The sequence below is a fragment of the Danio aesculapii genome, chromosome 16, assembly GCF_903798145.1.
Source record: "Danio aesculapii chromosome 16, fDanAes4.1, whole genome shotgun sequence".
NCBI lineage: Eukaryota > Metazoa > Chordata > Actinopteri > Cypriniformes > Danionidae > Danio > Danio aesculapii.
Genome location: NC_079450.1, coordinates 11,517,844 through 11,535,659, shown reverse-complemented (window position 1 = coordinate 11,535,659; position 17,816 = coordinate 11,517,844). Strand labels below are relative to the sequence as shown.

The window sequence follows — 17,816 nt, the reverse complement described above, 5'->3', positions numbered from 1 at the left end:
AACCTTTTATGAGGTCTTTTTTTTTTCTTTCTAATTATTATTAGTTGAAACAACTGTCATATGTAAAAGGCTTATATTTTACTAATTATTCATTCATTTTACTTCGGCTTAGTCCCTTATTTATCAGCGGTCGCCAAGGTGAAATGAACCACCAACTATTCCGGCATATGTTTTATGCAGCAGTTGCCCTTCCAGCCGCAAGCCAGTACTAGACTCGAACCTTCTTGTTGTGAGGCAACAGTGCTAACCACTGAGCCACCATGCTGCCCCATTATTTAAATAACATTGTTATATCATATTTTAATAATTACTGTATATCAGACAGAATATTCTACAACTGTTTTGTGTGTGTGTGCATGTGTGTGAAACTAGATGTCATAACTTGACTACATTGACAAAACATGTTGGTGCATAAATTGTCTTAAGTTATGCGAAAACTAAATATATATTCTGTATATATAAAATATTCTAAATATAATGTTAAAATATTATCATCACTCATATTAAATATAAAAAATTGAAATTTAGGCACAGTGGGTAGCGCCCCGGCTGGGTCAATTAGAATTTCTGTGTGGAGTTTGCATGTTCTCCCCATGTTGCCGTGGGTTTCTTCCGGGTGTTCCAGTTTCCCCTACAAGTCCAAAGACATGCTGTATAGGTGAATTGGGTATGCTAAAATGTCCGTAGTGTATGTGTGTGAATGAGTGTAAAGGTGTTTCCCAGTGATGGGAGTTGGTGGTTCATTGATATATAAAGGGTCTAAGCCGAAGGAAAATGAATGAGTGCTAATAATAAATAGATTTACAATATTATTATTATCACTCTGCAAAAACAATATGTACTCTAAGTACAGGATCGAATCTAACCAATATCATGTGATCTAAATTGATTCATAAAGATTGTTTTAGTGATATTATATAGTAATTTTGACTTAAACAAAATAACTACCACTTTCAGATTACCATTTTTACTTTTAATCTTTTTATTTTTTTCATGTTGCACAGCGTTTAAATCCAAAGGTAACAATATCTTACAAATGAAATGTAGCTTTGTCTCCCCATCACTGAGACTATTTATTAAAGTGTCACTTGATCAGATTACTTAACTTATTTATAGAATGATTCTACAAATTCAAAACAAGAGAGCTCAGCATTTATGGGCAGGATGTGTGATTAATGTATAAATTACATGGTTAAAACAATGGAAATTCGACATAACAAATTACAAGGGGAAACGTGGAGCTAGAAAGCCACCTGTAGTTTATAGACAAGAAAAAAAGTGTCTTATACTCCAGTGGAAAGTTTGCAGCTAATGAAGTCCCAGATTTTTAGATTTTGCTTGCGTCATCATCATGCCTGTCAAAAAAAGATGCATATTTTCAACAACACCACCAAACAATTCCCATAAAATGTTTTGATTTCGAAATGTACATAATTTTACTGCGATTTTAAAAGCATGAGTGTGACTGACAGCTCAGGTGACCTACTTTCTTTTTGGTTTGCACTGCCCCCCTGTGAAGAGAGCAATCTGTTACTCTTTCTGTGAGCATATGATGTAAAACAGGAGGTTTTTGATAATAGAATATGCATGTGTACAATTTCAGATGTACTTACAACACAGAGCTGTAACAGCTCCTGCTACAAGCACACATGTGAAGACCAAACCCCCGATCCTCAGCGCCTCATAGTCTAAAAAAAAAACAGATAGGCAATGTCAAAACATTTTAGTTTCAGTCAAATGTTGTATATTACAGGATGAAAACATTGTAATAAACTGTCAGTACATTTTCTAGTAATTTTACAGACTTATTTCTCTCTATATTAGTTCTTATACATTATATTATTTCAACGTACTTAAAAGTCCCATTGTTTAACTGTAAAGTTGTATTTTCAACATCAAAAGTTGACAGAGCAGGTTTCATAATGCAATTCACAACCGTAAATAAATGGCAAACACTTATGAATCACAAAATATGGAAACTGTTCATTTTGCCACTTTTCCGGGGCCGGGTTGTGGGGGCAGCAGTCTTAGGAGAGAACCCCAGACTTTCTTCTCTCCAGACACTTCCTCAAGCTCCTCCGGGGGGATCCCGAGGCATTCCCAGGCCAGCCAAGAGACCTAGTCCCTCCAGGTAGGTGTCCAGGAGGCATCCGAAACAGATGCCCGAGCCACCTCAACTGACTTCTCTCAATGTGGAGAAGCAGCGGCTCTACTCCGAGCTCCTCCCGGGTGTCAGAGCTCCTCACCCTTTCCATAAGAGTGCGCCCTGCCACCCTTCGAAGGAAACTCAAACTTGTATCCGAGATCTTGTCCTTTCGGTCTTGACCCAAAGCTCATGATCATAGGTGAGAGTAGGAACATAGATTTACCGGTAAATCGAGAGCTTTGCCTTTCGGCTCAGCTCCTTTTTCACCACAACGGACCGGTACATCGCCCACATTACTGCTGCCGCTGCACCAATCCACCTGTCAATCTCACTTTCCATCCTTCCCTCACTCGTTAACAAAACCCCGAGATACTTAAACTCCTCCACCTGGGGTAAGGACTTTCCTCCAAACTGGATATGGCAAACCACCTTTTTACGGTGGAGCACCATGGTCTCGGACTTGGAGGTGCTGATTCTCATCCCAGCCGCATCACACTCTGCAGCAAACCACCCCAGTGCATGCTGAAGGTCCATGTTCGATGAAGCCAACAGAACAACATCGTATGCAAATAACAGAGATGAAATCCTGTGATCCCCGAACCGGACCCCCTCCAGCCCAAGGCTGCGCCTTGAAATTCTGTCCATAAAAATTATGAATAGAATTGGTGACAAGGGGCAGCCTTGCCGGAGTCCAACATGCACTGGAAACAAATCTGACTTTTTGCCGGCAATGCGAACCAGACACCCGACTCCTACTCTGTTCATACAGGGACGAGACGGCCCTCAACAGATCGCCTCTGCCCGATCAGCCTCCACAGAATGCCACGAGGGACACAATTGAATGCCTTCTACAAGTCCACAAAACACATGTGGACTGGTTGGGCATACTCCCATGAACCCTCGAGGAGCCTGGTGAGGGTATAGAGCTGGTCCAGTGTACTACGCCCCGAACAAAAACCTCATTGTTTCTCCTGGATCATGGGTTCAACCATTGGTCGGATTCTCCTCTCCAGTACCGTGCCATAGACTTCCCCCAGGAGGCTGAGGAGTGTGATTTTTTTTTTTTTTTTTTTTTTTTTTTTTTTAAATATTTATTTTTTATTTTTATTTATTTTTTTCCCTATAGTTGGAGCTCACCCTCCGGTCCCCCTTCTTAAAAATGGGAACCTCCACCCCAGTTGCCCAATCCAGAGGTTCTGTCCCCGACCTCCATGTGAATGTTGTAAAGACGTGTCCGCCACGACAGCCCCACAACATCCAGAGACCGAAGATACACAGGGCGAATCTCATCCACCCCCGCTGCTTTGCCACTGCGGAGCTTGCAAACTACCTCAGTGACCTCAGCTAGGGTGATGGGTGAGTCCACCACTGTATCCCCAGTCTCTGCTTCCTCAATGAAAGACATGTCGGTGGGGTTAAGGAGATCCTCAAAGTATTCCTTCCACTGCCCGACCACATCCCCAGTCGAGGTCAACAGCTCCCCACTTCAGCTGTAAACAGCGTCGATGTGGAGCTGCTTTTCCATCCTGAGGCGCCGGACAGTTTGCTAGAATCTCTTTGGGGCTGACCGATAGTCTTCCTCCATGGTCTCCCCGAACTCCTCCCAGGCCCATGGTTTTGCTTCCGCAACCACCCGGGCTGTCAAAACCTATCAACTGTCTCGGGAGTCCTGCAAGCCAACCAAGCCCTGTAGGACTACTTCAGCTTGACGGCATCCCTTACTTCCGGTGTCCAACACCGGGTTCGTGGATTGCCGCCCCGACAGGCACCACAGACCTTACGGCCACAGCTCCTCACGGCCGTGTTAACAATGGAGTCGGAGAACATGGACCACTCAGTTTCCATGTCTTCAGCCTCCCTCGGGATCTGGTCAAAGCTCTTCCAGGGGTGAGAGTTGAAAATCCCTCTGACTAGAGGTTCAGCAAGACGTTCCCAGAGGACCCTCACAATACGCTTGGGCCTACCAGGTCTGTCCAGCTTTCTCTCCTGCCAGCGGATCCAACTCACTACCAGGTGGTGATCAGTTGACCGCTCTGCCCCTTTCTTTACCCATATGTCCAACTGTGGAAGCTGTTCAATATCAGATAATTTTACAGTGTAGTTAAGTCTTTAAATTAAGTGATCATATTAATTTAGATTTTATTTTAAGTGATTAAAAACGTCTTTATAGCAAATGGATATTTTTTTTTTATTCTATAAACTACCGTTACATTTAAAGACATTTCAGTGAGTTTTTCTTTCGTAACTCATGTATGATGGTCATTATTTTTGCTGTGAAGAAAAGGATGCATTCTAATGTACAATACTTGCTGTTGTATTATCACAGTTTTTTTATTGTTTTGATGCTTTAAAAAACACTTCATCTCTGACCCAATCTACATACTATATTATATTTTGAAATCATGAGCATCCGGGATACTTACTGTAAACAAAAGGATCTGCAAAAGCAAAAAAGAAAGGAGGAAGGTAAGATTGGTGTTGGAAACAACAAAATGCTGCTAGAAATATGTTCTCAATGCAAAAGACTAATGGTGCTTAAAAGCTATGTTCAAAATTAAGTTACGATTATGTTGTGGACCATACATGCTTTGAATTGGTGTAATAAAATTAAAATTACACACACAAAAAAAAACTGTAAATATTTAACATCTATTGTTTGCACAAATTCCACAATAAATATTAATGAACAAAAAGGAAAAACTATAAATATGCAGGTCAAATTAAAGAGTGAAAATCAAAAATATAATCAAATTTGATGCATGTTTCACAATCTATTAGAGTACCAGAGGTTATAGAGAGCAATCCATTTTATGTTTGCTCATTTTGCTGAATGCAAAAATATTTACAAAATATACTATTAGTTTTTCCAACAACTCAAAAATAAATACAGGTATCTGAAAAATAATATCAGATTTAATAGCGATAGAAAAAAAAAATTAATAAAACTTCTCCCTTACTTGCTTCTGCTCGACTGAACAGTGCCAAGAAGACTGCAGATGAAAATAAAGATGTGTTAACACATAGGGATGACACGACAACATATAACATAACATTAACATAACATATAACATAACATTTAACATAACATTAACATAACATATAACATTTAAAATAACATTAACATATAACATTTAACATAACATAACATTGACATATAACATTTAACATAACATTAACATATAACCTTAACAGTCACACTTTACAATAAGGTTCATTAGTTAATGTTAATTAATGCATTTACTAACATGAACAAACAATGAACAATACATTTACTACAGTATTTGTTCATGTTGGTTAACGTTAGTTAATGAAAACACAGTTGTTCATTGTTAGTTCATGTTAACTCGCGGTGCATTAACTAATGTTAGCAAGCGTGGACTTGGATGTTAATAATGCATCAGTAAATGTTCAATTATGATTAATAAATGCTGTACAAGTGTTCATGTTAGTAAAGGCATTACCTAAGGAACCTTATTGTAAAGTGTTACCACAGTAACATATAACTAACATATCATATAACATTAACATAACATATAACAATAACATATAACATTAGTATAACATATGACATTAACATAACATTTAACAGTAACATGACATGTAAAATAACATATAACTTAACATTAACATATAACATTAACATAACATTTAACTTAGCATTACAGCATATTGCATTAACATAACATTAACAAAAACAACTAATTACTGACATTTAACATGCTAATAATGTCAGACACTTGACAACATGGTGATTCTGACAAAAGTTATACTCTGAATACATTGCGGTGTTAGGTTTTTAAAAATTACATTTTTTTTTTTATTTAATTTTCAAATGAAGATGTCACAGTATGTTATATTTAATAAATAAGCTGATTTAATCATTCTCCCACACACAGTACAATGCAGTATTTCACGAATCATATAATGTAATGATTAATCAAAAAAGAAAATTCTCTCAAGTCAGCAAGTCCTAATCTACTGTAAACCTGGCTAAAAAGCCTTGTTTGACCTTCAGGTTCAAGGTCAGATCTGTCTATGACCTTTACTGTGTTCACAAATAATCATGACTTACCTGTTAGGAGAACTAGTTCTGTGAGCTGGCTCATTTTACCCCTCCTACACAAGGACAAACACAGGGAAACGTGTGTCATTTACTCGCCCTCATGCCCTCATTTCAAAGTAATAGGGACTGGAACTTCAAAGTGACCAGAAACACCTTAAATGAATCTTTTATAAGTGATTTACAAAGAAAGAAGTGGTTCAAAAAAGCGTTCTCAAGGTTACGTACAGTAGCTTCATTTGGTACACTCATGACTGCATTAGCAAGGACTAAATATTCAGTGCTTACCGTTGCTCTTTTGAGTGATTTCCTTTTAAAAAAACTGATGATTTGGATCAAATGCCTCAGATTTAGGATTCAAATGACTCTGATAACTGATTACGTTGTTTTAAATTGAGAATCTGAATCATTTGGTCAATCTGAAGTGGTAGATTATATGTGAATGATGATATAAGTTACACAGTGTTATGATTTATAAATAATTTTTGAGATTAACAGCTCCTGTTACCACACAGCTACATTATATCCAAAAGAACTGCCAGCACATTCTTCAAAAATGTTATAAATAAATCAATCAATACATTTTTAATGGCAAATATAATTAGTTTTGAATGTCATGGGAATGAGTGAGGAAATTAGTAAAGAAACTCAGAAACGCGAATAAATTTTATAATCACAAAAGAAATGTCAAGAAAGACATTTTCTTGTAAATTAAACTCTTTCACAGCATTTAAAATGTATGTATGTATGTATGTATGTATGTATGTATGTATATATTTCTAACTTTATATTGTTATTACTTTGCATCTAAACTCTTCTTGTACATTATACTTTAAAGACCTCTAAATGTTTAATATTTTCTTCTAAAATAAGCATTTTTCTCTGACTCTTGTGTGTAGGCTCAGAAATTTGACTTTTACAGTATCAGATAAGTTCTTTTCAATGCCTTTAAAGTGAAATAACTGAACATAAACAGGAGGCTGGGAAAAACGCTCATTTTAGGAGAATTTCAGGTTTTTGGATCTGAGCTCTTCACATTTTATTTTATTTTTTAAAATTCATTTTAGTTTTATTATTTATTATGTTTTAATATATGTGCTATCAAGAAAAGAAATCTTTGGCAACTGGTTGACATTCTTTTTAAAAAAATATTTATATAAAAAAAATTTCTTTTTTTTTTACCTTCAATGTATTCATAAGAATGGTTTTAGTTTTAATATTTGAGCAATTTTGGTTTGAATTAAGCCTTCTAGAAAATATTTACATAACCTAATTTTTTTTTTAAATCTCCCCATTCATTCATTCATTCATTTTCCTTCGGCTTAGTCCCTTTATTCGTCACGGGTCACCACAGCGGAATGAACTGCCAACTTATCCAGCATATGTTTACACAGCTGATGCCCTTCCAGCTGCAACCCAGTACTGGGAAATGTCCACATTTTATTCCTTTATTTTCCTTTGACTTAGTCCCTTTATTCACCAGGGGTTGCCAAAGCGGAATGAACCACCAACTTATCCAGCATATGTTTTACACAGCGGATGCCCTTCCAGCCACAACCCAGTACTTGAAAATGTCCACATAAAATTCATTCATTAATTTTCCTTTGGCTTAGTCCTTTATTTATCAGGGGTCGCCACAGCAGAATTAACTGCCAACTATTCCGGCAAATGTTTTATGCAGGAAATGTCCAAAACATATTTAATTATTTTTTTTTTGACCTCTGAAAATGAAGCACAATAAACTGCTGTATCTTCAAATCCTCTATTATTATAATACAGCATAATGTGAGTGTTGTCTAAAGCACATGTAATTAAGATGTAGAGTGATCCGCCCCGTTCCCATCTTCAGGCCAGCAGTGAAACAAGGAATGTTTGTTAAGAAACTCCAGCTGTAGGTGCCGCTGAGAGAAAACAGTGCTGGTGTTTTGAAAGTAAACACAGAACGACGGGTCGAAGCAGTCGGGACGCAGCACGTCCCAGGACACTGCTGGTGTACCCTTGAACTCCTGGAGGTGTTTTGGAAAGTTACCGTCCCACCTCCTTTGGGTTTGTAGACATCTCTGATCTCTAGCTCAGCACTTTCTTTCTCTCACTGACCACACGTGACCCCAGCGCAGCTTTTATTGCCTAAATTAATCTTTTAAAATTTAAAAGCTAGACTATAATTATTAAGATTATGTGTTGAATGAACATTCCATTAGAAAAAAGGCTCATTGTACATCTGTCTTAGAGTTAAAGAGTTTAATTTGACCCTTTTTTAATCCATTCAGCCGATCACCGGTTCTGACAGAAGCACTTTTAGCTTAGCTTAGCATATGTCATTGAATTTGATTAGACCATTAGCATCTTGCTTAATGTCAACAACAAAAAAAAGTTTATATATATATATATATATATATATATATATATATATATATATATATATATATATATATATATATATATATATATATATATATATATATATATATATATATATTTTTTTTTTTACTATTTAAAGCTTGACGCTTCTGTTACATCGTGTACTAAGATCAATGGAAAATGAAAAGTTGCTATTTTCTAGGCTGATATGTCTAGGAACTATACCATTATTTTGGCATGATATTCAAGGAACTTTGCTGCCGTGTGGCTGCAGCAGCTGCAATGATATTGAAACTGTTTTTTTTTTGGTCATTTTTAAACGAGATGCTAATGGTATAATCTAATTTAATGATTTATGCTAAGCTAAAAGGGATCCCACCAGAATTGAAGATTGGCTGAATTTATTAAAACTACAGTTTAACTCTATGGGAGTTTTAAAATGAGTTTTCCTTTAAAATAATGCTTGTTTAAATTGGTTTTAGTTATTATGATTGGGTAGCTATTGCAGTTGGAGTTTGCATGTTCTCTTTGTGTTGGCGTGGATTCCCCCACATTCCCCCAAGTGAATTGGATCATCTAAATTAGCCTTAGTGTGTGTGTGAGAATGTGAGAGTGTATGGGTGTTTCTCAGTACTAGGTTGTGACTAGAAGGGTATTCGCTGCATAAAACATATGACGGAATAGTTGGCGGTTCATTCCACTCTGGCAACCCCTGATAAATAAGGGTTTAAGTTGAAGGAACAGTAATGAATGAGCTGATTTTATTATATTTAATATATATTTTTAAATACAGTAAATTACTACTTTTTGTTTATATTTTGAGTGTTTTGGTTTTATTTTCTGGAATGGTTTTAATTGGAAAGGTCTTCTGTTTTTGTAAAAAAAAAAAAAAAGAATAGTTTTAAATGAATATATGGCTTTTATATATTTTGGCTCTTTTTACTGGATATGTTATATTTAACCCTTAATTTTAGTTAACTGTAAATTCTGGTTATAATAAAGCCTCCCAAAAATATCTTCAAGTCTTTTATGTGTATTTTTGTATGAGTTTATCTCTTAAAATGTTATATCAAATGACCTTGACCTTTCATAATTATGTATTTTATCAACAACGAATCAGCCATTAATAAAAGATACAACCTTTTGTTTACATTTTTGAATGCTTTAGAAATATATATATATATATATATATATATATATATATATATATATATATATATAATTAATTAATTAATTTATTTTTTTTGGGTTAAAATATTTCAGTTTTTTTATGTCTTTATGGGTTTTAGTTTTTTATTTTACTTTTAATTTGAATTAATGTAACTGAATTTATTTCATTTTACCTTTTTCTTTTTTTTTTATTTAAAAGTCTTTGTAATTTTGTGTTTTTGGTAAAAACATTTAGTTTTTCTACTGTAAAAGTTTCTATGGCTTTTATATTTGGATTTTAGTTTGTCTGAACTCATTTTACTCCATTTGTTTCATTTGACATTTTCATTTGAGCTAAAACATTTGTAATTGTAAATATAATTAAGTCATCTAAAACTGATTTTTCCTTCACAAATAGCTGATAATAAAGTGTTATGTATTTTAGTGTAATTCAGCTAAAGTAAAATGCAACAAAAAAGTAAAACATGTTTTTTTGTGAACCGTAAACCCATTTTTAAAGTTAAGCCTTTCAATAAATATTTTACAAGACTTTTATTACCAAAAATCTCAAAAAGACCCCATCTCATATGACCTTGATATATGTATTTCATCAACAATCAAACATTAATAAATAAGATACTTTTTGTTTATATTTTAAATGCTTTAGATAAAATTTTTTGGATTCGTTTTAATTTGAAAGTCTTTGTAATTTTGTGTCTTTGGTTAAAAATATATATATTTAATGTCTATATGGGTTTTATATTTTTATTTTACTCATAATTTTAACTCCTTTTACTGAATTAGTTTCATTTGACATTTTCATTTGAGCTAAAACATCTGTCTGTTTTATTAGTGTATTTAAATATAATTTTAATACTATAAATAGCTGACAGTGAAAAGTGTTATGTATTTTTGTGTAATTAATTAAAGTAAAATGCAACAAAGAAAAAGTTAAACATTTACTTTTTTAACCCATTGTTGAAGTTCAATAAATATTTCACAAGTCTTTTAATAACCAAAAATCTCAAAATGACCCCATACCAAATGACCTTGACCTTTCATACCTATGTATTTCATCAACAACCAATCATACAATAATTATAAACTTCATTAATAAATAAGATACTATTGTTTTGTTTATATTTTGAATGATTTAGGTTATTTTCTGTATTCGTTTGACTTTGAAAGTCTTTGTAATTTTGTGTTTTTGGTAAAAAAAAAAACATTTAATTTATCTACAGTAAATGTTTATATGGGTTTTATATTCATTTTATTTTTAGTTTGAACTCATTTTACTCGATTTGTTTAATTTTTCATTTGATATTAAAATAAGTTTGTTTAAATAGAAATGTATAGTCTTTTTTTAAAGTAAAATAGTTCAACTACATAAAATTCCTTAGCAAATAGCTGACATTAAAAAGTGTTTTATGTGTTTTAGTGTAATTCAGCTAAAGTAAAATGCAACAAAAAGTTAAACATGTTTTTAGTGAACTGTAAACCTTTCAATAAATATTTTACAAGTCTTTTATTAACCAAAAATCTCAAAATGACCCCACATCAAATGACCTTGATCTTTCAACCTGATTCTTTTTTCAAACGTAATCATTATCTTCTAATTACTAACTTTACTCAAACACCTCAGAGTTCTGAGTATACATTTGATCAGCGACAAATCAAACATTAATGAAAATCTTCCTCAAGTCAAATCAATAACACCAAAGGACATTCATTGAATCATTTTCGCGTCACGTTCAACCCAATCCAGTGAAATCCTGATCCTGATCTTACCTTTGCAGAGGAACTGATGGCTGTAGATGTTAGATGAGGCTCCTCAGGTGGGCTAATATCAAAAAACCTTTCTGTCTTTCCTATAACCTTAAACGAAAACTCCTCCTCATTGTATACACATAAACAAAGAGCAGCATATCAGATGGATGCATAGGGGTGTATGCATCACGTGCCCACTGTTTAGCCCAAAACATGATCTCCGTGTTGATGAAGTACACACAGATTAAAGATGGAGGCACACCTGCAAATCACTGTCCTTTCAACTTTCACTGCGGATTAAGGCTAATGTCCTTTACTCTGGACGACAGTAATGTGACACTATGGGCAAACTTCATTCAGTGTGAGCATCCGTTTGCTTTGCAGACTTTGTAAGGAACATCACAAATGTTGTTAATGGTACGGTATGTTCTGTTCACCTCATGAAGGCATTTTATTTTAAATTACAGTTGATTTTAGAATTATTAAACGCCCTTTTTAATTTTTTTCTTTTAAAATATTTACCTAATAAAGTTTAACAGAGTAAAGAAATTTCACAGTAAAATCACAGTATGTCTGATAATATTTTTTTTCTTCTGGAGAAAGTCTTGTTCATTTTATTTTGGCTAGAAGAAAAAGCATTTAAATTTGTATTTATTTTTTAAACCATTTTACGGTCCAAATTATTAGTCCCTTTAAGCTATTACTCTAACCTGCCTAGTTAACCTAATTAACCTAGTTAAGCCTCTAAATGTCACTTTAAGCTGTATAGAAGTGTAAAAATATTTAGTCAAATATTATTCACTGTCATCATGGAAAAGATAAAAGAAATCAGTTATTAGAAATGAGTTATTAAAACTATTATGATTAGAAATGTGTTAAAATCTTCTCTTCGTTAAACAAAAATTGGGGAAAACATATATATATATATATATATATATATATATATATATATATATATATATATATATATATATATATATATATATATATATGTATATGTATATATATATATATATATATATATATATATATATATATATATATGTATATGTATATTATTTATTGTATAACACAATGTTTAGTCAATATTATTGGCCCTCCTGTGAAATTAACTTTTTTAAATTAACTTTACGTTCGGTTTAATTGAGAGATATTTTCAACACGTTTATAAACAATAGTTTTAATAATTAATGTCTAATAACTATTTTTTGTCTTTGCTATTATGGCAGTAATATAATATTTTTCACGTAATGTTGATACTAGTTATTTAGTAATATTTTACTAGTTATTTTCCAAGATACTTGTATTCAGCTTAAAGTGCAATTTAAGGGCTTAAAAATCTTTGGACAAGAGTGGTTTGTTCTTGAGAAAATCAAAAACATTATAATTGCTTAAGGTGGCTAAATAATATGCACCTTAAAATTAGTTACAATTTTACTGCTTTTATTCCAGGCAAATTAAAAGAAGCAAGAAAACAATTATAGGAAATACTGTGGAAAATTCATCAATTAAACGTCACTTGGGAATTTTTTTTTATAAGAATACGAATTTCACATGAAGTCCAATAATTTTGCCTTCAACTATATAAAAAAAATCATTTGAGCAGTGTAAACACATACTGCTTCAAGTTCCAATAAAGTCCAGATAGGTGTTTTACAATATTTCCATCACACACAGAACAAAAATCTGCCCTCCTGGACCGTTCCAGAAGAAGTACTATTTGCTAACCACAGTATTTAAGAGTCAGGGAGGAGCGGCTCTCTGGAGTCTTCAGCAAACACACAGAGCAGGAACAGTCATCTGATATTCCACAGAAACATTCAGAAGCAGATGGCATCTTATTTATGATAAAGATAATAATTTTGAGAAGATTAAATGGTGGAATGGCAAGTTTTATTTTTTAGTTAAAAAAAAATCATGTTAGTAATGGTTCGCTTGGCATTATAAGCTGACATTTTCTCAAAATGGATTATTTATTTATTTATTATAACTTTTTTTTTTTTTGCATTTTCTTACAATTTCCGAGTTGTGTATGATTTGGTATTTTGAAAAACTTGATCCCCATATCTATCTTGCAACACACACACACAAACATTTTTGCAGCTTGTTAAAACTATTTAAAATTAGTTGAAACGACACAATTCTTTAGTGTTTTTTTGGGACAACTTAATTCTATGTTCAGTCTACTTACATTTTTAAAAGCAATTTAAGTTAACTTAATCAACCTGAAGTGGGACAATATAAAGCAATTGTGTGGAACCCTATATTTTTACAGTGTATGAATGCAAAAACTTTAACGCTAATTATCTCAAAACTGCTAAGACTGGAAAAACCACTTTATAATGCGAATATGGTAATTAATACTAAAGCTAAGCTAAATTTGAGATGTTTTCCCAAACAATTTAAATAACAAATTTAATGTGGTTAACAACACCAAAAACAAAATTCACTCAGTTCTCACATTCTGACTATTCATGTACGGCACTCTTTCATTTTTATTTTTTATATTCATAATCTGAAATGTTCATACTGAGTCAGACTGACCCCACAGAAATGTCTCTTTACATGATAATCACCTTCAGGAAAGTACAAGCTGAAAGAACAGAGAGTAACAGCCGATAATATCCGTCCACTGATTAAATCAGAGGAAAAATATTACAATCATTTAAAAAGAGGTTAAATTATAAAAGAGAAATCAACAAGTTTCCACAAGCATCAATTGAAGTCTATTTGAAAATAAAGTGACGTGCAGGACAACAGAACAACAAGGGCCTAAATAAAAATGACAAACATTTTAGATTTGACTGTACACTCTAAAAAAAATGGACAGTTTCATGCTGCTGTTACTTTAATTTAATTAAGTTAATCAGGCTTCAGCTACGTTATACAAAGTTTAACGAATATTATAGTCAGTTTGATTGAAGTAAGTTTAGATGAATTGAAAAAGTTAATTTGACTCAACTAAAACGTACAAGACGGCAAGATTTTTTTTTCTTACAGCGTAGCTATAATTTGAAATGAAGAACTGAGCATTTCCTCCTTTAAATAAATTTAATTACAATAAACACACTGACATTTACTTGCAAAATCCAACTTAAATCTGACAGGATGACACGTGCTGTAATGTGACCTTTTGTCTGTTTACAACTGCTAGAGCACATATGCAAATAGCAAAAGCTGTAAAACATGGCTAAACACAGTTTCCCAAAAAACAACAACATACATGCTCGTGGACTGACTGATATCTACAATGGGAAGCGTACTGTAGGAGAAAGGAAACGCTCATTCCAGGGTGCAGAAAGCACCTGTGTCAATATTGACCCGTCTACTATTGATCTACTCTCTACAATCCAAAAGCGTAGTTTGTGTCCTGCTGATTTTCGCCAGTTAGTAAAAAGCTAGTTTACAATTTTGTGTTACTTATGATAAGACATTGATCAAAAGAAGCACCCAATTTTAAATGGTATGACAATTACAGCCTGACTATTCGTTGTTTGGCAGATTAAGAATAACCTGAGCAGTTTATCTGCAGGATAAACATTAGTGGTTTCTTGCATTTAAAGTGGATTAGCAAACAAAAAAGTCCCTCTTATTCTCTTATTTTGATGAACGTAAAAGTTAGAAGAAATATAAACGCAGTGACCAAATAAAGGATTCAAAAATCTGACACAGAAATAAAGAAATAAAGGCGCCCTCTAGTGGAGCATAATGAGATCTGCAGGAATAAAGAGCGTTCTCTTTTCAATGAATTAGCAGAAAGTAACTGCCTGCTGACTTTAATATACATTATGTGAGGTATATGATTATTATTACCCCTTTACATCTGTATTGGTTGATATAAAGGATGAAAGGGATGAGAGTGTTATTTTGTCGCATCATCTTGAATTCCACCCACAGACCCTAAAATGCAAAACAAGCACACATTTTAGAAAAAACCTGCCAACATCTGCCATTGTAAATTATGTTAGGGGCTTACTGTTATAAATTGATGCAATTTAAAGGGGAATAGTTCACACAAAAATGAAACCTGGTCTTTGGTCATTTATAAAACGTAGATCAATAAAGGAAACATGGAATTCAGTTTATTTTTTCCTTCCTTAATTTTCCATTTAATAGTTTTTCCTGAATATTTTCAATTAAATCTTACAGATAACAACAAAAAGCATGTCGGTTTAATGCTCAATTGAAAGAAATTAACTTTGAAAAAATGTAAGACTTTTATTTTTAGGAATCTTATGAAATGTTTTACGCTATAATACGTCTCAAATTAAATGTAAAAAATGTAATTAAACAAAGATGATAGATGCTGTGAGTTTCTATGTGTAGATTCTATGGCCATAACTGTCTTTTAACTGCATTTATGTATCACTTATAGATGTCAACAAAGAAACAAAAATAGATAAATATTTGAATACATTTTTTGAGTCATTTCATTTTTTGGTGGTCTGTGCCTTTTAATGTTTAGGCTGGTCTGCCTGTGTACTGATCAATATGACATACAATGGTCCACATAAATGAGTACACCCCATTTTGAAAACAAAAATTTCTCAGTGAATATAGTAACCCACTGCACTTACTGCACCCAACCCGGTCTGAGCTGGGATTGAACTGGCGATTCTTTGCATAGGAGTCGGTTGCTCTAACAAGGAGGCTAAAGACTATGGCCTCTAGCGTTTGTCGCTAGTGCACCTTTTGAAGTCAACGGAGTGAGGTTTACCTGTACAACACTTCACTAGCTGGCATCCGTTACACTCACCACCCCAAAACCTCACTCTCATCCCGGACGAGCCCCCATTTCTAACCCAATGGTCCTAATGCACCCAACCGGGTCTAAGCTGGGATCGAACTGGTGATTCTTTGCATGGGAGCCAGTTGCTCCTAACAAGGCTAAAGACCATGGCCCCTAATGTCTGTTGCTAGAGCACCTTTTGAGGTCAAAGGAGTGAGGTTTACCTGCATAGCAGTTGGCTAGCTGGCCTCTGTTACACTCACTCCACTAAACCTTACTCCCATCCCGGACGAGCCCCCATGTGTAACCCAACGGTCTTATTGCAATCAACCCGGTCTGAGCTGGCATCGAACTGCCAATTCTTTGCATGAGAATCAGTTGCTCTAGCAAGGAGGCTAAAGACCATGGCCTCTAATGTCTGTTGCTAGAGCACCTTTTGAGGTCAGAGAAGTGAGGTTTACCTACATAGCACTTTGCTAGCTGGCTTTTGTTACACTCACCCCCCTGGATGAGTCCCCATGTGTAACCCAATGGTCCTACTGCACCCAACCCAGTCTGAGTTGGGATCGAACCGGTGATTCTTTGCATGGGAATCGGTTGCTCTAACAAGAAGGCTAAAGAGGTTTAACTGCATAGCATTTCGCTAGCTGGTCTCAGTTACATAATATATTTTGGTGCATTTGAACAAAACAGATTTATTAAACTGATATATTTATTATAATAATAATAATGTATTCACCAAACAGCTTTAGAACATAAATACTCATTGGACTAAAGTCAAGCCTTCAAAAAATGTTCTGATGTTGATCCTCTCTGGGATCGTTGTCACCAGGCTCCTGCAACACTGGCACATATGTTTTGGTTTTGCCCACCTGTATGTGGTTATTGGTCAGAAATATTTGAGACAATGTATCAAGTAGTTGTGAAAGCAAATAAACCTGTATCTATACAACAGCACTGTTTGATACACTTGCTTTGTCAGTTCACTGTTCACGACACAAAGCAGATTTATGTCCCTCTTGGCCAGACGCCGTATTCTACTACACTGGAAGTCATCTGCTTCACCTACTCACTCCATGTGGATTAATGATGCTTTTCAATTCATAAAACTGGGACAAATCAGACATTGTTTGAAGGGTTCTTCCAAAAACTTTTATAAAATTTGGGTTTCTCTTCTTGAATATTGGAAATGTACACTCCCTGCATGCGGGATGATGGTTAACTTTTACATTCTTCTCTGCTGTGTGACATCTCTTGTGACATCATGACCAGGCTTTTAGTTTGGTGTATAACTTTTTTTTTTTTTTTGCGTGGTACAAGATTATTATTTATATATTTATATGTTATATATTTATATTATTATTATTATTATTATATTTTTTTTATCGTTATTCTTTTTTTTTGTATTTTTATTTCTATTTTTTATGTATAAATATATCTGGGGGTCAATAATTGTCACAATCATTTAGATCCTTGTTTACTTCTGTCTAACTATGTCAAAATGTACTATAATATTCTAAAATGTGTGATATTTGTAAATTTTTGAAAATTTCTATAAATAAAGAACAAACAGAAACATAATACATTTAAATTAATGGGCAATA

The 17,816-nt window shown here is 33.8% G+C and overlaps 1 protein-coding gene across 1 annotated transcript; it reads right to left on the bottom strand.

Annotated features, from left to right (window-relative positions):
• Positions 1 to 968: 968 nt before the first annotated feature.
• Positions 969 to 11,571, bottom strand: fxyd11 (FXYD domain containing ion transport regulator 11). The gene is made up of 7 exons (XM_056475282.1): positions 11,505 to 11,571; positions 6,219 to 6,262; positions 5,104 to 5,136; positions 4,570 to 4,584; positions 1,614 to 1,688; positions 1,487 to 1,511; positions 969 to 1,355 (listed from the first exon to the last, which is right to left on the bottom strand). The coding sequence occupies exons 2-7, from the start codon at positions 6,250 to 6,252 to the stop codon at positions 1,328 to 1,330; spliced, it is 210 nt and encodes a 69-aa protein (XP_056331257.1). The 5' UTR covers positions 6,253 to 6,262; positions 11,505 to 11,571; the 3' UTR covers positions 969 to 1,327.
• Between the last annotated feature and the right edge of the window lie 6,245 nt (positions 11,572 to 17,816).

Excerpts from the sequence above, each read along its gene's own strand:
- fxyd11 (XM_056475282.1), bottom strand. The coding sequence starts at position 6,252 with ATGAGCCAGCTCACAGAACTAGTTCTCCTAACAG. Across the intron at positions 5,137-6,218 it reads AGAACTAGTTCTCCTAACAG|TCTTCTTGGCACTGTTCAGT; the intron begins GTAAGTCATGAT and ends TTTCATCTGCAG. Across the intron at positions 1,356-1,486 it reads CAGTGCAAACCAAAAAGAAA|GCATGATGATGACGCAAGCA; the intron begins GTAGGTCACCTG and ends TTTTTTTGACAG.